Raw genomic sequence first — 24,728 nt, 5'->3', positions numbered from 1 at the left:
TCTGAGTATGGATGATCTCAGGAAGGATATTGCTGACTTGAAATCCTACAGTTCTGAAAAATTGGATTCAGTCATGCCCTATGGTACATTGCAGGACTTGGTTTTGAGATTGAAAAAGGAATCAGTTACTGAGAAAAGGCTGGCCAAGTTGGAAGACAGAGTTCAAGTTATTGAAGATTCTGTGGCCACCATTCTTCACAACCAACAATCTCAAACCAGTCTCCTAATGCAGCTGGCAAAAGCACAAGGCTTGACCTCTCTCCTTGATGATAACAAAAAGGGGGAGAGTAAAAGGGAAGGGGAAGGAGAGCCATCTACAAAAATCAAAATATCTAAAGTGCTAGTTCCTGCCATCACTACTTCTCCAATCATTCAAATCAAAGGAAAGCCTGATGGAATTGATTTGATTCAGCTAGTAGCAGCTGAAATTCAAGTGAAAGAGCAAAGGAGGAGAATTGATGAAAGGTTGCAACTGTTGTTTGGCTCTACACAAGATAAATCAACATCTGTGAAATATAGCACAAAGATTGAACCAATCAACATGGAGCTCAAGCCAGTAGGGAGACATAAGGATGGAGAAGCTTCTTCCAAAGAACTACAAGCTATAATTCTCAAGCCCAATAAAAGATCCAATAAGGACTCTACAAAGAATCCTTTAAAAGAAGTGGACTTTCCTCCTCCAAAAGCTGATGAGAACAAGCTTTTAGGTAGGAGTATTGCTTATCTCAAAGAGACCATGGATGAGGCTGTAAGGAGAAATAGGGCTATTATCTCTAGAGAGGGAAAGAGCATATGTGTGATGCAAGGACATCCCAAATTCTCAATAGCCAAGAAGGAAGAAGTCAAGCAACTAAAGGCTGACAAAAGAGCACAAGCAAAGCTTGAACAACAGCTAAAGTCAAGTCAAGTTGAAGAAGAGAAAGGAATTGAAGTCAGGGGTGAAGACAAGATTGCAAACCTAGATGAGGTTTTTGGGAGTATATTTGGTGAGAGTATGGAAGAAAGAGAGGAATGGCAGAAGGGAAACAGAAGAAAGGCCAAGGCACATAGAAGGAGTGAAGATAATACTGAAGTAACCAAATCTATATCTAAACCACTACCTTTCATACCTGAACCTCTTGTTGCTAATCCCACTATAAACATCCATGGTGAACCAATCATTTCAAAAGAGGAACCTATTGATTGGGACACCATCAAATTGCCTACCTTTCTAACCACTCTTCCACTACCAAAGAAACAGAAAAGAAAACCCAAATCTACACCTCTCATAACCTCTAAGAAATTCACTCAAAAATAAAAGCCTAAGCCTAAGCCATCCATTTCTAAAGATGATTATGTTCACATCTGTGACATAAAAGAAATTTCAGACATTGAACTCTATCTGGATGAGCTGGAGGATGTAAGAGGAATAGCTGCTTACAGACAGCTACCAGAGAGATTAGTGTTTAGATACAAAGGAGCTGGGGAAAGAACATGGCCTCTCCACAGGATTCTGATTGAAGGCTACTCTACCTTGATTAGAGTCTTTTCAGCTATACAAAAGGATTCTGGCTTTACCAGAACTGCCAAGACTGAAATTCTCAACAAGATTGCCAATATAAGGAAAACTTGGAGGGAGCCCAATGCTTTACCCAGGACTTTACTCATTCAAGAAAGGGGAATTACAATTCACAAATCACCTCATTGGTTGATGGAATTTAGAGATGATAAAGGAGTCAGAAGATTTTTCAGACTTGAAGACCAACTCAAGATTGCCAGCAATGAAACTCTCAAGGAAATGCAATCTAAGTTGGATATCAGTGTTGAAGATGAAGCTGAATTCTTCAGACAACTCCAACTCCAAATTGAGGAAAATGACAAAGGGCTAGGAAAGAAAACCAGGGAACAAAGAAGAAAAAGATGATTTGCTCAGGCTAAAGGAGTATCCTTGGAAATACTGTAAATCTTCAATTTCCTCCTAGTACATACATTTTTGCAGCATTTACAAATTTCTACTTAGTTTCAATTCATATATCTGTTAAGTGTTTTGTTATCATCAAGTTAACCCTGAATTTATGCCTACAATTCTTATAGACATAAATAGGGGGAGATTGTTAGGAATATATGTGCATTAGTTTGATGATATGTTTAACAAAACACTTAAGTAGAAATTAAGTGTCTGTAGCCTCAACGGATAAGACCACTTTGGCTATCCGTTGATGGTGTAGCTTTACTTAGAAATAAGTCTAGTGTTGTAGCATATTTCAGTCTCTGTATTTAAGATGTAATTCTTAGAAGTTGAGAGAAACTATGAGTCATGTTGACTACTAGAAGATATGCAGATAAGAAGGCCAATTGTAAATATTTCATGCCTTGTAATTTTGTATAAATGAAGTGGTATCAACGGATGACTTAAAGACCTTCAACGGATGAGAAGCTAAGCTTCAACGAATGTCTCTAAAGCTTCAACGGATAACATCCTTCAACGGATGAGTGCATCAACGGATGAAAGCTTCAACGGATGTTCTGTTGATTAACCGTTGATAAGTGGTAGTTATACCTACAAACAGAGGCACGTGGGTGAACAGAGATAACTGAAATGTGGCAGCCTAATTTCAGGAACATCAGAAAAAGCAGCCGTTCTACTCTAGTATAAAGAGACATTAAGTCAACAAAGTACTGGAGTGAACTGGAGAAGAAACAAGTGGAGATCTTACTTTATTATTTTATATATCCTTGTCTTCACTTGTAAACTTGGTAATACATAAACCAAGTAGTAGCTAGTAATTAGATAAGAATTTTTCCAGAGCTGTTTAGAAAAATCTTGAGAGAAAAATTATCTAGTTTGTACTAGGATGCAGCTGTGATCAAATTCTTAGATCACAGAATTTCTGAAATACCATCTCTGGTGGAACAACAAATCCACCAGAAAAGTTTTTAAAGGTTTATTGTGTTCTTTACATTTGTGTTTGAATATATATCTGTCTGTATCAGCTTAAAGCAATTCACACACTTGTTCATCTTGAACACACAGTCTTTATAAACTGCTCAAAACTTGAAAAGTTTTGAGATTTACATTCAACCCCCCTTCTGTAAATCTCATTGTTAGTTCTCTAGAAATAACAGATAGGTTGATAAAGTAATTGGATGATATAAAGTTAATGGTCGTATGATATGATTCCCATGTTAGCTGAATAGGTTGCATTGTTGTGGTACTGTTGGGTTTCTAAATGATTAGAAATTTTCAAGTTGATTTTTATTTGTAGGTTTGTCTAAATTGGCCGTGTTACAGTTTGGTTGGTTAAATGATTCGAAGATACTGATTTAATTACTTGTTTATTTGCAGTTATTTGTTTAGTTGCTTGTTATTCTGCCCTTATTTGTGCATTATAATATCAAACTGAAATAATTCTTGTTTTGAAAATTACAGATAAAATGAATATGGAATGTGGGCCTATGGATCGATCATTGCTGACCATGCAGGATGATCACATTAGTACTCTTATATGGCATGGGGGTGAGAGGGAGACGCTCGATGTTAGACAGTTGACTGCTAACATAGGTAACTGGGTATTGGATGAGGAGCAGATACATTTGCTTACAGGCTGGGGTTTCGGGGTGTTTGTTAACCCCTTGGTTGTTCCGCAGAATGATATTCGTTTGATCACTGCACTGGTGGAGAGGTGGAGGCCAGAGACTAACTCATTTCACTTCACATTCGGTGAGATGACCATTACATTGGAGGATGTTTACATGATCTTGGGGCTGCCTATTACTGGTCGTGCTGTTACCCATACGGAGCTTGATAATCCGAAACCGTATTGGGTGACCAACTGGGAGGATTTGAGGATGACTGAGAAGGAGCGGGCTGAGATGTATGGTCGAGGCGGGGTGACTCTTCACAAGTTACGCACGAGATATGGTTCTAGGCCAGAGGGGGAGCAGAGTCCAGAGTTTCTTCAGCAGGATCCTATAGTTTACACCCGGGCATATCTTCTGTTTCTGATTGGAGGTATATTATTTCTTACCTCATCTCGGGATGTGGTGCACCCCCGATATCTACAACTTATACAGGACACTAATCATATTATTGATTATGCTTGGGGGGCTGCTGTTCTGAGCTACTTGTATAGATGCTTGTCGAAGGTTGTGCATAAGTCTTCAGGCAGTCTGAACGGGTGTGCTATGTTGTTGATGTTGTGGGCTTGGGAGAGGGTATTGCCTGGCCGTCCGGAGATTGCACCGCGTACGAGGTTTGTGTTGCCGAGGGCTACAGCGTGGGCTAGACCGGTAGCTAACAGGAGGAGTAACCCTCACCATCACACAGGAGGTTATCGGGGAGATTTTGATAGCTTTCAGATGAGTTGGTTGACATGGCAGCCATATCGGAAGTTTTATAGGAGGATTGATTATAGTGCCGATGATTATGATACTGACATGATGGATATGTTGCATATGGCACTCGGTCGCATACCGATGATTCATTTTGAGATGGTGGAGTATGTCATGCCGGACAGGGTTCTGAGACAGTTTGGTATGCTGCAGCATATTCCTGAGGAGCCGGTGGATCACGGTTTTCTACATGTGGAGAGGTTGTCCCGTATACAACGGGATAACCATACTATTTTGTTGAGACAGTTTATATTGGAGTGGGATTCTTTTGTTGACACGGGTATGCCTATTATTACAGAGGGGGCTTATGGAGGGGGCTTATGTACCGATGACAGAGTATATGTACTGGTATATGAGGGTGAGTAAATTGAAGATAGCACCGTTTGTAGCTGAGCATGCCACTAAGATACGGCCTCGTGATTGGTATAACCAGCAGAATATGGTTGATGCGGTATATTTTATAACTCTTCCTTAACTCTTGCAATTTTACCCCTTAAATTGATTAAATCTTGCATTTTTAGGAATAAAATGCCTAATAATTTCATATTTAGGACTTAAAAAAAGAATTAATGCATTTTACCCCTTGCATTGGTTAAATCTTGCATTTTTAGGAATAAAATGCCTAATTATTTCATATTTAGGACTTAAAAAAAGAATTAATGCATTTTACCCCTTTGATTGATTAAATCTTGCATTTTTAGGAATAAAATGCCTGACTATTTATCATTTTTTTATATTTTAGTTGGAGAGTGCTATGAGGTTGGCTCAGGTGGTACACAGTCATGATGTTGGAGACTGGTTTTATGAGGCGGTTCCTGATTTTTTGACTCGATATGATCGAGTCATGACCGAGTGGAGGGGTCATTTGGTTGATAGACCCTCCTTTAAAAGACCTGATCATGGCACTGTATCTCATAAACGTGCACGCGAGGTAGTATTATTTATTTGTCAGAAATTTCACAATAAACTTGTTTACAATTGATAATGTATTGAAATGTTGTAAATGTTACCGCAGGCTGAGACTAGTGATGCACAGTCTTCCGAGGACCCACTTCATGTCTCCCAGAAACGCTTACGCCAGGTACTCCTTGATAAACTTCTTAAATAATGCATTGATATGGTACTCTCTTCTTAAATAATGCATTGATATGTATTAACATGTTATTGTAGGGTGAGACTGTTGATGTTCATACTACCCATCCTGTCGGTAGTACAGCACCTCCTCCCTCCCAGCAGACCCCTCATACATCGGCTCCCCCTCCCACATCTGTTCCACCTCCTACATCCGCTACCCCTCCTACATTTGTTCCACCTCCAACATCCTCTCCCATTTCTACCTCTGTTTCAGTCGGTGTCGAGGTAGTGTATTAATTTGGTTCTTTAAAACTGCATTTGTGCATTGTGTGCATTGTGTGTGATTATTATTTTTTATTATTTTAGGAGGTTGAGACTGGTACTCCTCTGACACAGCTGACCACTCCTGTCACTCATCCTCCAGGAATTCAGGTACTAATCAGTATATTTAATCACAACCACCACTTAGTTAGTATTTCTTATATGGGACTAAATTATTTTGCTGTTCATATTTACTGCAGATTGATAGTGCTACACCTGCTTCTGCTACACCATCTCTCCCGATTGCTTTTCATCCTGTTGATATGGAGGTATCATTTATTTCTCAGTGTTGAGTTAAAATTCATCATGTATAACTACTCTTGAATGGTTGCATGATGTTTGTTGATTTAATTGCAGCTTGCTAGTGGTACTCCTGTTACACGAGGATTTGTTGATTTTTGTGGTAATGTTACAAGTGTTCCTGCTAAGTTAGCCTCCATATTTGATGTACACTTTAAAAGAATTAATGCATTTTGACATATTTAGTTACTTCTGTTACATGTGTTCATTATTTTGACATGTATTTGCAGATCGACGGAAGTGAAGACTTTTATAAAGATAAGGAGAGGCGCGGTGGTGAGGACAGACGGGGTGATTTGACTAGGCCAATTAAGAACCGAAAGATCGACTGGATTTTTACACATTGGTGGGCTGGTGATCTGCCATATGTTTTTGAAAGGCACACAGATATTACCATGTTCCTCAGTAAGAAGCAAGTACAGACCCTGGCACCCGGGAATGAATTGGAGGATGATGTTGTCAATGCTTATATGGAGTTGGTAAGGCTTCGAGAAAGGTATATGTGGCAAAACGGGGATCTACATTCGCCGGCAAAGAGGTTTTTCATTGCTCCTAGTTTCCTCATGTTCCAGACAAAGCATGTTAGCACAAATCTAAATGTACTAACATCTAATACCTACCTCTCTTTAATTACAAATGTCTATTATTTCTTGAATTGTGTTGTTACTGACGTCTATTTTACAGATGGATCCACACAAGAAGACAGGAGAGGAGCTTGCTGAACAGATTGACTTCTTTAAGACCTACCATAGGCAATTTCAAGGGCCAGACATCAATTTATGTGATTATGCTTTATTTCCTACATGCACTGGAGGTCATTGGATCTTGTTTATTGTGGACCTGAACAAGATGAAAGTTCTATTAGTTGATCCACTTCGTGAGGATGGGCCCTTCTGTAATTTCAAGATGCTTTACTCCGTCCAGTATTACTTCATGGTAACCTCTAATCTTTGCATATTTAGACTTATAAAAAGAGTTTATACTTATTTAGGATAAAATGCATAATAAAGACTTATATTAAAGAATTCATGTCTTTTAGCCCTTAATTTGATTTATTATTTGCATATTTAGGATAAAATGCATAATAAAGACTTATAGAAAAGAATTCATGTCTTTTAGCCCTTAATTTGATTTATTATTTGCATATTTAGGATAAAATGCATAATAAAGACTTATATTAAAGAATTCATGTCTTTTAGCCCTTAATTTGATTTATTATTTGCATATTTAGGATAAAATGCATAATAAAGACTTATATTAAAGAATTCATGTCTTTTAGCCCTTAATTTGATTTATTATTTGCATATTTAGGATAAAATGCATAATAAAGACTATAGAAAAGAATTCATGTCTTTTAGCCCTTAATTTGATTTATTATTTGAATATTTAGGATAAAATGCATAATAAAGACTTATATTAAAGAATTCATGTCTTTTAGCCCTTAATTTGATTTATTATTTGCATATTTAGGATAAAATGCATAATAAAGACTTATAGAAAAGAATTCATGTCTTTTAGCCCATAATTTAATTTATTATTTGCATATTTAGGATAAAATGCATAATAAAGACTTATATTAAAGAATTCATGTCTTTTAGCCCTTAATTTAATTTATTATTTGCATATTTAGGATAAAATGCATAATAAAGACTTATAGAAAAGAATTCATGTCTTTTAGCCCTTAATTTGATTTATTATTTGCATATTTAGGATAAAATGCATAATAAAGACTTATAGAAAAGAATGCATGTCTTTTAACCCTTAATTTGATTTATTATTTGCATATTTAGGATAAAATGCATAATAAAGACTTATATTAAAGAATTCATGTCATTTAGCCCTTAATTTGATTTATTATTTGCATATTTAGGATAAAATGCATAATAAAGACTTATAGAAAAGAATTCATGTCTTTTAGCCCTTAATTTGATTTATTATTTGCATATTTAGGATAAAATGCATAATAAAGACTTATATTAAAGAATTCATGTCTTTTAGCCCTTAATTTGATTTATTATTTGCATATTTAGGATAAAATGCATAATAAAGACTTATAGAAAAGAATTCATGTCTTTTTGCCCTTAATTTGATTTATTATTTTCATATTTAGGATAAAATACATAATAAAGACTTATATTAAAGAATTCATGTCTTTTAGCCCTTAATTTGATTTATTATTTGCATATTTAGGATAAAATGCATAATAAAGACTTATATTAAAGAATTCATGTCTTTTAGCCCTTAATTTGATTTATTATTTGCATATTTAGGATAAAATGCATAATAAAGACTTATAGAAAGAATTCATGTCTTTTAGCCCTTAATTTGATTTATTATTTGCATATTTAGGATAAAATGCATAATAAAGACTTATAGAAAAGAATTCATGTCTTTTAGCCCTTAATTTGATTTATTATTTGCATATTTAGGATAAAATGCATAATAAAGACTTATATAAAGAATTCATGTCTTTTAGCCCTTAATTTGATTTATTATTTGCATATTTAGGATAAAATGCATAATAAAGACTTATAGAAAAGAATTCATGTCTTTTAGCCCTTAATTTGATTTATTATTTGCATATTTAGGATAAAATGCATAATAAAGACTTATATTAAAGAATTCATGTCTTTTAGCCCTTAATTTGATTTATTATTTGCATATTTAGGATAAAATGCATAATAAAGACTTATATTGAAGAATTCATGTCTTTTAGCCCTTAATTTGATTTATTATTTGCATATTTAGGATAAAATGCATAATAAAGACTATAGAAAAGAATTCATGTCTTTTAGCCCTTAATTTGATTTATTATTTGCATATTGAGGATAAAATGCATAATAAAGACTTATATTAAAAGAATTCATGTCTTTTAGCCCTTAATTTGATTTATTATTTGCATATTTAGGATAAAATGCATAATAAAGACTTATAGAAAAAAAATCATGTCTTTTAGCCCTTAATTTGATTAATTATTTGCATATTTAGGATAAAATGCATAATAAAGACTTATATTAAAGAATTCATGTCTTTTAGCCCTTAATTTGATTTATTATTTGCATATTTAGGATAAAATGCATAATAAAGACTTATAGAAAGAATTCATGTCTTTTAGCCCTTAATTTGATTTATTATTTGCATATTTAGGATAAAATGCATAATAAAGACTTATATTAAAGAATTCATGTCTTTTAGCCCTTAATTTGATTTATTATTTGCATATTTAGGATAAAATGCATAATAAAGACTTATATTAAAAGAATTCATGTCTTTTAGCCCATAATTTAATTTATTATTTGCATATTTAGGATAAAATGCATAATAAAGACTTATATTAAAGAATTCATGTCTTTTAGCCCTTAATTTAATTTATTATTTGCATATTTAGGATAAAATGCATAATAAAGACTTATAGAAAAGAATTCATGTCTTTTAGCCCTTAATTTGATTTATTATTTGCATATTTAGGATAAAATGCATAATAAAGACTTATAGAAAAGAATGCATGTCTTTTAACCCTTAATTTGATTTATTATTTGCATATTTAGGATAAAATGCATAATAAAGACTTATATTAAAGAATTCATGTCATTTAGCCCTTAATTTGATTTATTATTTGCATATTTAGGATAAAATGCATAATAAAGACTTATAGAAAAGAATTCATGTCTTTTAGCCCTTAATTTGATTTATTATTTGCATATTTAGGATAAAATGCATAATAAAGACTTATATTAAAGAATTCATGTCTTTTAGCCCTTAATTTGATTTATTATTTGCATATTTAGGATAAAATGCATAATAAAGACTTATAGAAAAGAATTCATGTCTTTTAGCCCTTAATTTGATTTATTATTTGCATATTTAGGATAAAATGCATAATAAAGACTTATAATAAAGAATTCATGTCTTTTAGCCCTTAATTTGATTTATTATTTGCATATTTAGGATAAAATGCATAATAAAGACTTATAGAAAAGAATTCATGTCTTTTAGCCCTTAATTTGATTTATTATTTGCATATTTAGGATAAAATGCATAATAAAGACTTATATTAAAGAATTCATGTCTTTTAGCCCTTAATTTGATTTATTATTTGCATATTTAAGATAAAATGCATAATAAAGACTTATAGAAAAGAATTCATGTCTTTTAGCCCTTAATTTGATTTATTATTTGCATATTTAGGGTAAAATGCATAATAAAGACTTATAGAAAAGAATGCATGTCTTTTAACCCTTAATTTGATTTATTATTTGCATATTTAGGATAAAATGCATAATAAAGACTTATATTAAAGAATTCATGTCTTTTAGCCCTTAATTTGATTTATTATTTGCATATTTAGGATAAAATGCATAATAAAGACTTATATTAAAGAATTCATGTCTTTTAGCCCTTAATTTGATTTATTATTTGCATATTTAGGATAAAATGCATAATAAAGATTTATAGAAAAGAATTCATGTCTTTTAGCCCTTAATTTGATTTATTATTTGTATATTTAGGATAAAATGTATAATAAACACTTATATTAAAGAATTCATGTCTTTTAGCCCTTAATTTGATTTATTATTTGCATATTTAGGATAAAATGCATAATAAAGACTTATAGAAAAGAATTCATGTCTTTTAACCCTTAATTTGATTTATTATTTGCAAATTTAGGATACAATGCATAATAAAGACTTATAGAAAAGAATTCATGTCTTTTAACCCTTAATTTGATTTATTATTTGCATATTTATGATAAAATGCATAATAAAGACTTATATTAAAGAATTCATGTCTTTTAGCCCTTAATTTGATTTATTATTTGCATATTTAGAATAAAATGCATAATAAAGACTTATAGGAAAGAATTCATGTCTTTTAGCCCTTAATTTGATTTATTATTTGCATATTTAGGATAAAATGCATAATAAAGACTTATATTAAAGAATTCATGTCTTTTAGTCCTTAATTTGATTTATTATTTGCATATTTAGGATAAAATGCATAATAAAGACTTATAGAAAAGAATTCATGTCTTTTAACCCTTAATTTCATTTATTATTTGCGTATTTAGGATAAAATACATAATAAAGACTTATATTAAAGAATTCATGTCTTTTAGCCCTTAATTTGATTTATTATTTTTATATTTAGGATAAAATGCATAATAAAGACTTATAGAAAAGAATTCATGTCTTTTAGACCTTAATTTGATTTATTATTTGCATATTTAAGATAAAATGCATAATAAAGACTTATAGAAAAGAATTCATGTCTTTTAGCCCTTAATTTGATTTATTATTTGCATATTTAGGGTAAAATGCATAATAAAGACTTTTAGAAAAGAATTCATGTCTTTTAACCCTTACTTTGATTTATTATTTGCATATTTAGGATAAAATGCATAATAAAGACTTATAGAAAAGAATTCATGTCTTTTAACCCTTAATTTGATTTATTATTTGCATATTTAGGATAAAATGCATAATAAAGACTTATATTAAAGAATTCATGTCTTTTAGCCGTTAATTTGATTTATTATTTGCATAATTAGGATAAAATGCATAATAAAGACTTATAGAAAAGAATTCATGTCTTTTAGCCCTTAATTTGATTTATTATTTGTATATTTAGGATAAAATGCATAATAAAGACTTATATTAAAGAATTCATGTCTTTTAGCCCTTAATTTGATTTATTATTTTCATATTTAGGATAAAATGCATAATAAAGACTTATAGAAAAGAATTCATGTCTTTTAGCCCTTAATTTGATTTATTATTTGCATATTTAGGATAAAATGCATAATAAAGACTTATATTAAAGAATTCATGTCTTTTAGCCCTTAATTCGATTTATTATTTGCATATTTTGGATAAAATGCATAATAAAGACTTATAGAAAAGAATTCATGTACTTTAGACCTTAATTTGATTTATTATTTGCATATTTAGGATAAAATGCATAATAAAGACTTATAGAAAAGAATTCATGCTTAATTATTTCATATTTGTTACTAATTATTTGAAATTGTTGGAGAAAGTCCTCCCGTGCTGGCTAAATTACTTGGACCCCCAGAGATTTACAAAGAAATTCATAAGATGGCTATAGTTACGGCTCGACCGAAGCAAGATACTGGAGTTGACTGCGGCGTCTATGTATGCAAGTATCTGGATGCCATTCTTAATGGGATTAGATTGGAGCACGCTGTCTGGCATCTATATGATGATGTAGAGACATTTCGTTATCGCATTACTTGGGAATTGCGTAGGGGGCGTGCTCGTCATCTTTCAGAATGAGGATTGACCCAAAGAAATTTGGGTTTATGATTTATTTCTTAAATTTAGAAGATTTATTGGACTTGAATTTGTATACTTATGTTGGTTCTTGTAGTAGTTTTTCGATTGTTCATGTTGGTATGAACTTATTTAGAATGGTTAAATTGTTCGTATGGATTTGGGTTGCATTTTTGATTTGGATTTGGTTTGGATTTTTGATTTGGTTAGCTTTTGAATGTTAGAATAAATGATTTAAAATGTTTATTATTTTCGATGAGGATTGTTGTTTGATTTGTTGGATTGGTTAATTTGAATTGGTGTTTGATTTGTTGGAATGGTTATGTATTTTTATTCTTGAGTTTGTAGCGTGGAAACAGGGACAGGAAAATTAGGAATTGCAGAAAACTGCAGAAAACTGCTGGCTGCAGAAACAGCAAAACTTGCAGTCTGCAGATTTCAGTACCCTTCCGTAATGAATCATTGCGGAAGCTTATCCTTCCGCAATGAATCATTGCGGAAGCTTGAAACTTCTGCAAAAATCACACTTTGATCACCTTATTTCATTTTTTTATAATTTGGTCACTGCATATGAATAAATTTGAATTAAATAATAAAAACTCTTACAATTATTGCAAAAAATGCCTGGAACACTGAAAAATACTGAAAATTTTAAACAATAATTTCTGTATTTTTTTCACCATTTCTCATTTTTTTCCATTTTATTTTGATTTTTTCCTTGAATAATATGTAATAATTCGAATTAAAAATAAAGAAAAAAAAATAAAGAAATGGACTTTTCTTAAAAATTAATCAAAAATTAGAGAAGACGCTGGAATTATCAAAAAATAGTGTCACTAATTTTTTTCACCATTTCTGACTTTTTTCCTTTTTTTTTATTTTTTTCCTTTAATAATATGTATTAATTCGAATTAAAAATAAAGAAAAAAAAATAAAAAAATGGACTTTTCTTAAATATTAATCAAAAATTAGAGGAGACACTGAAATTATCAAAAAATAGTGTCACTAATTTTTTTTCACCATTTTTCTTTTTTTTTTTGATTTTTTTCATTTAATTGTATTAATTTGAATTAAAAATAAAGAAAAAATATAAAAATGGACTTTTATTAAAAAATAATCAAAAATTAGAGGAGAGACTGAAATTATCAAAAAATATTGTCACTAATTTTTTTTCACCATTTCTGACTTTGTTCCATTTAATTTTAAATTTTTTAAAAATTTAAAATTGAATTAATTCCTTAAAAATTCGAAGCTAAGGAAAAATAGGGGAAAACAGGGGACCTTCCGCAATGAATCATTGCGGAAGGAAAAGCATTCCGCAATGAATCATTGCGGAAGTAGGCATTACTCCCCTGTTTTTTCAGCTATTAATTTTTTAAAATTTGTAGTTATAAAAAAAGTAAATTATAGCTCCAATACATACCAAATAATATTTAAAAGCCAAATTCAAATATGACATTCCAAATTCAAATATTACATTCCATTAATTTAAATTTCTACATTCAAATAGAATTAAATCATTTAAAATTTCTATTTGGATTTTTAAGACAACGCCTCCTATCATGTCCGGCCACACCACGCAATAATGGATTTTTTCAGTTGACGTCTCAATACCACTTTTAGACCTTCCTGAATTTTTCTTTGATGTTGATGTCTCAATGCCACTTTTATACCTTGCCTAATCCTTCTTTCTTCCCTTTGTTTGTGACATTGGAGGATTGAATATTGGATCATGTTCATCGTAAACTTGGAACTCCTTCTCCATTCTTGAATTATTTTCTTCTTCACGAAACTTTTCAATCACGTAATATTTTCCTTTCTCAATCAAATCCATGACGTAATTGTATCGTGGTTTTGAACAACTTCCAAGAGCACCCAAACCTTGAAAAGATTTACACAAAGCATTATACCTTGTCGTTGTTGAATCACCAACATCAACAAGAACGGGAGGATTATAAGGCGAAAAACCATCAATTTTATTTGCGCTCGCCGTCCATCTTGATTTGATAAAAATTGTTGGTATCATAGTTTTTTGTTTCTTGTCAAGATAGCGTAGGATATGTTTGCAAAGCATCCCGGAATGTTCAAATTTTTTACATTCACAATCAATATTTCCTTCCAAAGAAACCATTACCCGATACCTTCTTCTAAGATTCTCCGGCACATTATACTTCTCAACTAAATATAACTTCCACATGTAATTGGAACCATCTTTGAAACTATTTATCACATAAGATGTGCTTTTTCTAAGCTCATTTTGAAATTGCCTAAACATTTCTTTTGTGTAAATAGAAGAAGCATGATTTTCCAAGGGGGAATTAAATATCAATCTCCTTTCCTTATACTCGGTCTCGTAGTCGGCTTTAACCTCATTAAGAATTTGTGTTTCCAAAGCCTTTTGTGAATTCTCAATGAATTCTTTCAACCCGGTTGAAGATTTCACATACTCGTCAAAAAATGAATTCATGGACTCGCTTCTTGAGGTGGTGGTCATACCGGCGGAGAAATGTTGTTTTGTGTAAGCACGAATCCATTTATCTTTTATGGCATACATATCGTTTAGCCAAACATGATCCTCGAGTCCATACTTATCAACCAAAACCTCCCACTTACCAACAAATTCCGTTGGTGACAACGACTTGTACAAACAATCATTAAAATCTCCTTTAAATTCCGGATATTGTGTGTACAAAGCCGACAATTTTTCGGGAAATTTATTACTTATGTGCCACGAACATAATATGTGCTTCGTATCCGGAAAAATCTCGGCAATAGCATTTCCCAATGCTATATCTTGATCCGTAATAATAGTGAGGGGAGGTTTGTTTCCGACGGCTTCCAACCATGTCTTGAAAACCCATTTATATGAAATCTCCGTCTCATCCCGCATGAGTGCAAACCCGAACAAGATATTTTGGTAATAGTGATTGACCCCGATTATTGGTATAAACGGCATACAATACCTATTGGTCCTATATGTGGAGTCAAATGAAACAACATCTCCAAAATTCGTGTATGCGTTCAATGATCGATGATCAACCCAAACCAAACCTCTAACTCTATTTTCTTCATCCAAATCAACTCGATATAAAAAGTTTCCAAAACTTTTTTCTTTCAATTGTCGTAGCAATGCCATCCCACTCCCCGCATCACCGGAATCGAACACCCGTCGTCGAATATCACGAATTACGTTACGAACATCTTGATTAGAAAATCCATGTTTTTCCACACCACCCCATGTTTCACCAAGAAATCTCATCGCTTTAGCGGTTTCAATGCCCGATTTATCAAATAACTCAAGCAATGCTCGGGTAACCAGATCTATATTTTTGGACTTTTGCATGAATTGTACTTTATCCGAGGTTACCATATCATGATCATGCTCTAATTTAACCAAAGTTACTTCCCATTTATCATTTTTAACTCTATGAGTGACACACATTCGAGCACTACAATTTGTTCTCGAAATTACATCTCTAATCCTTCTTTTTTCCTTTCTTTCATCATCAACATCCAATTTCGTACTAGAACCTAGTCTTCCACCTTTACGACAAATATACAAACGAGAGGAGATACCATTACCCCGTGAATGTCTATGAGTACTCCTAATAATAATCTCAAATCCAACACTTCTACCATAATCTCTATAAAATTTTTCGGCTTCATCCAAAGTGTTAAAAAACATACCAACGCAAGGCACAACACTATTCATATTTGATTTTGAAAAACCGTAACCTTTTTTGTCAAAACTCATATCATCATTTTCATCATCATCATCAACATCATCATCACTTATATTCATTTTCTCTTCTCTATAAAAATCATCATCATTCATTTTTCCTTTTCCCTTACAATTTCCCTCTTCTTTTTTATGATATTTCTCTTTTTCCATATACTCAATATCATCATCATCATCATCATCATCCATATTCTTTTTTTTCCATATACTCAATATCATCATCATCCATATCCAATTTTTTCTTACATTTATAATTATCAACATCAATCAATTCATTAACATCATCTACAATAAGTTTACGATAAACCGGATTTTTCCCAACGGGTGTAAAATAATCAAAATCGTCATGCTCACTAGATGAACTTGAATAATTAAATAAATGAGATGCCATAGTAAAAAAAAACTAACCTCTTTTTGGCTCCAAATTGAAAAATGATAGAGAAAAATGGTAAAACTGGGTTTATAAAGTAAAAAACGAAGCTGGGGGCAATGAATCATTGCGGAAGGTGTATTTAATGCTTCAGCCAACCCACGCGCTAAAACGCGCATAAATTGTCAAAACATTAGTTCCTTCCGCAATGAATCATTGCGGAAGCAAAAGCTTACGCTATGATTCATTGCGGATGCAGTTTTGATAATTGTTTATTTTTTATTTTTTTTTGGTGAAGAAAATAATTAGTAAAAAAATTTTAAAATTCATAATAACATTCATGTTACTTGTCAATATTACATAAATTTTTTATATCAAAAAATTAATTTTTTTTATTATTATTGTATATTTTGCCTTTTTTTATGAAAATAATACATTAAATATTTAAAAAAATTGTCTAAACATATAATACTTAATTTTAATTTGTTTTTTATAATATAGGTATGTGAAAAAATAAATAAATATTATTTTGTTGAGAACATATATTAAGCACTTGATAAGTATGAATGAAGTACAATGTCTATTAGTAGTAAGTTGTATCATTTCATTTGAAATTTCTAATATTGAATGTTTCATGTTATCTTCAACATTTAAATCTCCATTATTAAATTTGATGATAAATAAATTTGAATTTATAGTTTTATGTTTGATTTTTATATTTTTTAAAAATAAAGTACTTAATAATGCGGATGTATTCCGCATTGTTTCATTGCGGAAGACTTCCGCCTTGAAACATTGCGGAAGAATTTTCCTGTTGGCTGCCAACACATGGAACCAACCGTGACTGTAGAATTTTACCCTTTAATTCTTATACATTTATACTATACATGAAGTCCATAGGCTAGGGAGACCAAAACTCAACTATCATTAAATATAAATAATTTGTTACATGAATAGGCTTCTAAACTCAAGTTATCTTGCATTGACTTCATACCCTGCAGTGTAGCAGTAGCACCTTGCATCTTAAATTCTCGATGACCGTCACGTGTGGGAAAACGAAAAATGAAGCAAAACAGCCGTTCTTCTATTGTCTGACAAATTGAGGTTGTAATGTTGTGGTTAGTGTTAGACTTAAACAAATATCACCTCAAATTTTGCACAAGGATTTTTCTCTATGTGACGCTTCAAGTCTTCATCCCCTTTGAAACTGAATGTATATAGGGCTTCTCGCTGTGTTAAACCAAGAGGATAAACCCGATACAGTTTGAGCTCATCAGTTCCTCTTATGCTCACCGGTCTTTCCTCCTTCCAAACAGGCACATGATTTAGAGACTTAAACTTTAACATCACTGCAGATTCTAAGGCCTTCAGAGTCAAATTTCCAGATCTGAAAGCAGATACCTGTGTGAGACTTTCTTAAAATTATAAAAAAAAATTGGACATATCACCTTGTTTATTTCCAGATTATGCTGAGAACACAATTAGCAAAAAAAAGATTTACTGAGAACACATTAAATAACAACTTTAGGTAGCCTGAGCAAATGTTGCTCCTATAACTTGATGAAAAAATAATATAAAGATTGCGAGTTAATTTACTCCCGAGGAGCTTTGTGGGCTGGTAAACAGGAAACCAAACCAGTTATATTGTGCAGAGTAAGGCATAAAATACTTTTACACTTACTCCTAGAACTATTAAAGAAGATGTTTTCACAGAGACCTGGTTTAGACAACACTCTAAAACCTTAAAGTCCATTCATTAAATCAAGCTCTTGACTTTGGTTGTGTGCAGAATGTCAATTTTGGGTTTGTTTTTCATACATAAACATATTACTGTAACCTTTGCACAATCTATTATATTGAAGAGAGATTAATGAACCGTTATACATCCATTATATCAAAGAATTACACACACACATAGTTTATATAGAACCAATGCATTACAATGTGTGCAGTTAAATAGCTATATATATTTGGCTATTAAGCTATTTAAGCATAGATATAATTACCTAATGAAAATTGACTCCATTTCGAACCTCCCTCTTTCTCGTACATATACATGATACACAGTTTCTAGACCTCGCGTACACTTGCAAGGGCGTTTGGAAAAGGTCGAATTCTTTTCCTCTTTAGCACGAATATTTGTTGCAATGTGAATGCACAGGCGGCATGATGAGTGAACTGCTGCCATATCTATAAGAGCTTTAAAAGAATCAGATGGTCCCTCAAATTTCCACCTGAATAATGTAGTCACCCCAAAATTTGGTCATTAAGTTCTAAAAAGTAGTCAAGGATGCAAGGTGCCCAGGACATTTATAAAGCAAACATAAAGAACGACCAATTAGGAATCAATCTGCCTCATTAAATATGTTCATCAAATTATATCAACAAAATAAAACTTAGATGTAAAAGCTGCTAACCGAAGTGACCGGTTGTATGCATCAGGGTGGTCAGCGAGGTATTTCATGGTCTTGGCAACTGAATCAATGCCCCCTACCTCTTTGATATGTAAAACTGAACCAGGCAAAGGTGCAAAGTCTTGGATATTTGGAGCACCAACGACGACGGGAATAGTTCCTGTAAAATTTACAAAAGTTTACAATATCAGCCCACATCATTGCCAAGTACCATGTCCACGGCAGATTCAGTCTACACCATAGCCATCCAAAAGAAGTGCTGGCTAATCAAAGTAACTACAATCACACGCCTAACATGTAGGGAAAATACTGCTATTTAATTTTAAGTATAGGGCAAAATATAAGTCAGTGTGCTTTTTAGCATTATCTACAACCAAAGTATTTCAAAGCATCACAGAATATTGCATAATTTCAATTAAATACTTCACCAACAAATATGAAATATGATAGAAATTCCAGCAAACTGGAATATTGCAACTATGGAGGAGGAATATGAATAAAATATATTAGTATTGTAATACAAGACATTGACCAGTGTTGCAAATTTACTACAGGAGGAGTGGCCAAATACTTACATACTTCCCACAGGCAAGAGAAAGCAACTAAGACAAAAATATACAAACTCTATGTTGCTTAAGCTCCATTACACGCAACTGGAAAAGAAATATACATTGCCTCCAAAAAAAATACTTTTTCTGCCAAAACACGATTAAATAGTGATACAACGGTAAGTATATACCAGCAACAAGAGACTGAAAGTATTTTTCTGTAACATAATCTTCTTCGTTAGAATTTTCAAATGCCAAACTAAATTTGTAGCGCTTCAGAGCATCCACTTTGTTCACTGTAAAGACAAATGACAAAAATAAATATAAAATGACGTTCGTTCAATATATGATGCTAAATATAACATCTATACACATGAGTAGACTAAAACTTATTTTCTGAAGTTGATTTTACTGAAACTCTGGTAAAGAAAAACAATCTGGCAACTAGCCGGAGCACTTGACGAAATTTTACATACTTTTAAATGTAAGAGCAACAATCTCTTAGATTAGAACATAATAATGGATTATGTTATGAAGAAACGTTATTTAACTGATAATGAGACTGGTTAGGAAGACTGAGAGAAATAATATGAAGTCTTAGATTAATAACTTATGTAAGTACTATATTGCTACAATGAGCCACCCAAACAAAAATTAGACCAGAAGTGCAATTACTAAATTTAAGAGCAGACCTCTCTAGTCCTTACATATTGAAAGATCTTACCATCCTTATTCCAATTATTGTAGAAACCTTTGGATATAATATGTCCCAAGAAACTTAACATAAATTTTTTTTCTTTTGTGGATAAGTATATGGCCAAAAATGCACCATAAGAGGGGAAATTGCCAAACTTAACTTAAACTTAAAAACATAATGCCTCTCTGAGTAATACAGATTAGAGATTACCAATCTTTACAAAATTGCAGCAAAAATTAACGATCATGAAATTATATGAGTACTCTTGCAACACATGCCTTGGCAGGGTTGGGGCATCAATCAAGTAGAGTTCGAAAAGTCTCACCCTTTCCATCACGGTTTCCATGACAAGCACCATAAGAATCAACCGTGATGTTTGCCTTCTTAAGACCTTCAAGAGCTTCCAAGCGAAAGTTACGAGAAACACAATTGGAAATGAAAGCAGCTGCCAGAGCATTCTCCGTCTTAGGTTGCAAAGGAGCCATAATATCATACTCAGCCCAAGAAAAATAACCAACAGGAACATCTGACAAGAGACTAGTTGTCATTATGAGGTCATATCCCGTCCTGGAAATGAAATATCAATCTCAGTTTTGTTGGACTTATAGCCAAGGATTTTAATATAATAATGATTGTCATAGCTAACAACTTTGCTACAAATACCAAACTAGAAACTTTCACCAAAAAAGTACAAGTCATTGCATATAATTTGATTCTCAAGGGGTAAAAGAGACCTGAATCTTAAGAGTCAAAATCCGCCTGAAGATCAAGCAATATACTAAAAACTGATATCAATGATAAAGTATAAGCAACTCCAAAGAGACAAATCTAGAGAAACTTGTATCACTAAACATGACATATACATGCAATACTGAAAGGAAACAGCAGGAACGATATCGAGCAAGGGACGTACAAAAAATCTATAAAAAAAAGTCAAATAGAAGTAAACATAGCTGTGGTAAAATAGAATATATTCTTCTCAAAATCAATTTTAAACAAATAAGCCTTCTGCATGAAAATTTAGTTTATATAGTTGGACCACGAAAACTTATAGCGCCAAGTAGATTTTCTTCAAGGGAATTTCAAATAAGATATAGTAACCGCCAAGAAATGGTCAAGTTCTTAAAAACAATTATTTTTGGTAATTCTATATGGTAGTAAAATAAGCTTAGGATGTTTCTTGATATGTTTTTGGTCAAACTTTCCCCGGCCAAAGAGTTCAAGGTAGTGCTGTAACGAAAAATGGACATGCAATCACAGCCTTTTCATAATTCTTATGAAAATTAACTTCCCTCCCCGAATTTGTCTAGCAATATTAAAATGCAAGGCGTGTCTGCCAATAAACACTTCAGTCCATTCAGTCCCAGAAAGTGAAAATATAAGTTTCAACAGTAGGAGATGTGCCATATATCTTAAATTTAAACATCAATCAGTCATTTCGGAATGTGCTTACCCACCGTCGTGCGTAACTGAGATTGTTCTCCATATAGTAACTAACTGGCTCCATTGATCGAAGTATAGTGGGTTCCTTATGTGCTTTTTCAGGCCCAAACGTACCATCAGGCTTCTGCCCATCATGATATCCAACTATACATCTCACCGCACAAGATTTTGAGCTCTGCGTAGATGCAAACGGGAGAAAGTTTAGAACTCAACAAACTTGTAAAAAAAATTAAAAAGAACATAATCAAAGTTGAGAAGTTTTTCCACAGTTAAAATCGTATGTATTTATCTACAATCTACATGACATAAAGTGATCAGATATTTGAACAACTGACTACCAATTGGACTTTTAAAATCAGTTTAAAGCTACATTGCTTAGAAGAGCACGGAGTAGCAACTCCCATCTTATATGCAATATAAGCTGCTAATTTGCTAACCAGAATTTGCTAACCAGATATTTGAACAACTGACTACCAATTAGACTTTTAAAATCAGTTTAAAGCTACATTGCTTAGAAGAGCACGGAATAGCAACTCCCATCTTATATGCAATATAAGCTGCTAATTTGCTAACCACTAAAACTGCAACAAAAAAAAAGAACCAAAATAATTCAGAATCCCACAAAAATGGTGATTTCTATGATTCTAAACAACCAACAACAATCCACAAGTACGTGCATATCTGTCATTCGACATATCACACTATTGACCGCATAGTTAAAATTATTATTTAAATTCTTTTGTGTGAACTAAACTATTAGTTACGCAGAAATGTCAAATGACAAATATTAAAGAATGAGTATGGTTTTATCGTACAATACTGACAAATATCTAAAAATGAGTACCGTTTTATCATAAACTACACCATCGAACTTGAGAACTGTACAATCATAATAGGTTAAAAAACCAAAAAAAACAAACAATGCACAACAAAAACAAATAATGCACCACAAAATTACAACAAAAACGGGTTATGGGTCGAACCTCAATCACCCCGGCAACATAAACGGGTTCTTTCTCAAAATCCCTAGAATAAGCCACAAAATCATTTTTTTCCAACAACTCCTCACAACTTTCGGATCCTGAACTCTCCTCAACAGTAACCCGACCCGACCCGACATCATCATCATCATCAAAACTAAAATTGCTAGATGACCAAGGCAAGTTAGTGAATTGATAGAACGAGTCAGCCCACGAGTTAACCAAAGATTTCTTGTTAGCAAAGTCGAGTCGACCCAGAAACAAAATCTCAGCAATTACAACAAAACAAACACATAAAGGCATTAAATTTGAGCATTTTTTCTTGAATTTTTGATGGGTAATGTCTGGTTGATGGGGGTTCATTGTTAAATGTATAAAGTTTGAATCTTTGGTGTTTATTTGGTTAAAGAGGGGTTGTTTAATTTTGAATACATTTTGTTGGGTGTGTTTGTTTTAGTTGAGGAGATGATGAGGGGGTAAAAGTAAAAGAAGAGGAGAGAAGACTTCGGGAGTGTTGTGTGTGTGAATGGTGGGTTCTACTTTTGTTTCTTGTGGACCATTTGAATGTTCTATTTTTGAAGTGAAATGTGTTATGCAACTATGCAAGTATGCATATGGATTATGGATTGGATGATGAGTATGGGCATGGACCATGGAAGGGAGAAACCTTTATTTTCTCCTTTCGATTTCATTTTCATATTATAAATGTCTAACCCAAATTCAATTTGTTAAGAATTTATTTCGTGTTCGTGTCATGCTTGTATTTATGTTTATGTATCTTTATTTCGTATACATTTTGTGTCATGTTTCGTGTAATTTTAAATAAAAAAATTAAAAATATATATTTACATATTAAATTTTTACAAGTCGAGTTTTAAGTCAATAAAAAAATGTGGAAGCAAGTGTGGTAAGTTCAAATTTAAATTTGAACCTATTTTGTATCTATCTTTCGGAAAAAATATATATAAAATATTAATTTAAGATAAATTTTCATATAATTTTAATATATTTATTTATTTCGTGTACTTTCGATCATGTTGTGTACCTAAAGATAAATAAAAAACAGATACTAAATATATTTCTGTAATTTCATGTTCGTATATGGAAAAGGTCAGCCCAAACCCGTAATTTTCTTATCGTGTGCGTAATTATCGGCTCTAGTCCAAATCTCTCGCGATCATTTGTCATTTGTTGGAAAATATTTTCATAACAATTAATTTTTAAGTTGTCCTAGCGGTTAAGACTAAAAAAAATTCTTGTGTGCATCCGTACATCTTTTATGCGGATCAGCCGTTGTCTGTGTATTATTTACACGGAGCCATAAAAATAGGAGTGTAATTCGAGTCGAGTCGAGTTTGTCCATATCAAATTCGAGTTCGAGTTTTTTTTATCAAGATGAGTCGATTCTGAAAATTATGTTAGAAACTCGACCTGCAAAATAAACGAGTCGAGTTCGAGCTGTTCGCGAGTTTTCGAATTTTTTATCGCGTTTGTCGAGTTTTTTTTAACAAGTTTTGGAGTTTGTCCCATTTTAAAGAGTTCAAGCTTATCGAGTTTTTTTACAGGTTATCGAGTTTTCGAGCTTATTGGAGTTATTATCGAGTTTTGACTTCGATTTCACGAAAATTACCGGATTATATCAATAGCATTTTCATGTTACAGTGTTCACTCTCTTATTATTGTAGTTTATAATCGTACAATGTATATGGATATAAAATCAACAACCGAGCTTAATCGAGTGATTGATGGATCGATAAGTCAAATGATGTTAAACGATTAACTGAAATAATTGTGATATTAAAGTGCTCATAACATTTAATATATATATATGGGCTACTCTAATAAAAACCAATTTTAGAATAAAAACTAGAAACCAAATAATTTTTTTTTCAATTACTTGAAATATATTATATATGGTATGCAAATCAATCGTTGAAAGATGGAGAAAAATATAGTGAAGTCGGATTTAAAAAAACTTATCGTTTGACGGAAAAAGTCAAATTAAATATATAGACAATTACTTCGTGGAGAACCATATTAAATAGAGTCCAGTGGAGAACCATCTATTTTAATCACAGCCATAGGATTAGTATGCATCGAACAGTTCAGAAATTTCAGAAGTTAATTATTAAATAAAACAGACAAAACTGTCACATGGTCGTTATGCACACAAATACATAC

General features: G+C 32.2%; 2 protein-coding genes across 4 annotated transcripts; both read right to left on the bottom strand.

Moving 5' to 3' along the window:
* Positions 1-14,034: 14,034 nt before the first annotated feature.
* LOC141707639 (protein FAR1-RELATED SEQUENCE 5-like) lies at positions 14,035-16,284 on the bottom strand. Its single transcript, XM_074510925.1, has one exon. It carries the CDS (start codon positions 16,282-16,284, stop codon positions 14,035-14,037), a length of 2,250 nt encoding a protein of 749 aa, XP_074367026.1.
* A 1,033-nt stretch (positions 16,285-17,317) lies between these two features.
* LOC141667627 (glycoprotein 3-alpha-L-fucosyltransferase A-like) lies at positions 17,318-23,121 on the bottom strand. 3 transcript variants are annotated; one of them, XM_074474188.1, is made up of 7 exons: positions 22,551-23,118; positions 21,582-21,742; positions 20,450-20,691; positions 19,619-19,723; positions 18,883-19,039; positions 18,472-18,699; positions 17,318-17,852 (listed from the first exon to the last, which is right to left on the bottom strand). In XM_074474188.1, the coding sequence occupies exons 1-7, from the start codon at positions 22,908-22,910 to the stop codon at positions 17,597-17,599; spliced, it is 1,509 nt and encodes a 502-aa protein (XP_074330289.1). In that variant the 5' UTR covers positions 22,911-23,118; the 3' UTR covers positions 17,318-17,596. The 3 variants fall into 3 exon arrangements, with proteins under 3 accessions (XP_074330289.1, XP_074330295.1, XP_074330303.1); XM_074474202.1 differs by having other exon boundaries at positions 17,688-17,866; positions 22,551-23,121; XM_074474194.1 differs by lacking the exon at positions 19,619-19,723 and having other exon boundaries at positions 22,551-23,119.
* Between the last annotated feature and the right edge of the window lie 1,607 nt (positions 23,122-24,728).

This window comes from Apium graveolens, chromosome 1 (genome assembly GCF_009905375.1).
Source record: "Apium graveolens cultivar Ventura chromosome 1, ASM990537v1, whole genome shotgun sequence".
Taxonomy (NCBI): domain Eukaryota; kingdom Viridiplantae; phylum Streptophyta; class Magnoliopsida; order Apiales; family Apiaceae; genus Apium; species Apium graveolens.
Note: the sequence above shows the minus strand (reverse complement) of the source record. Positions and strands in the feature narration are given on the sequence as shown.

Coding starts and splice junctions, on each gene's coding strand:
- LOC141707639 (XM_074510925.1), bottom strand. CDS start 16,284: ATGGATGATGATGATGATGATGATGATATTGAGTATATGGAAAAAGAG.
- LOC141667627 (XM_074474188.1), bottom strand. CDS start 22,910: ATGAACCCCCATCAACCAGACATTACCCATCAAAAATTCAAGAAAAAA. Junction 21,743..22,550: donor ATGTTGCCGGGGTGATTGAG/GTTCGACCCATA, acceptor GCATCTACGCAG/AGCTCAAAATCTTGTGCGGT. Junction 19,040..19,618: donor CTTTCAGTCTCTTGTTGCTG/GTATATACTTAC, acceptor TAAATTTTACAG/GAACTATTCCCGTCGTCGTT.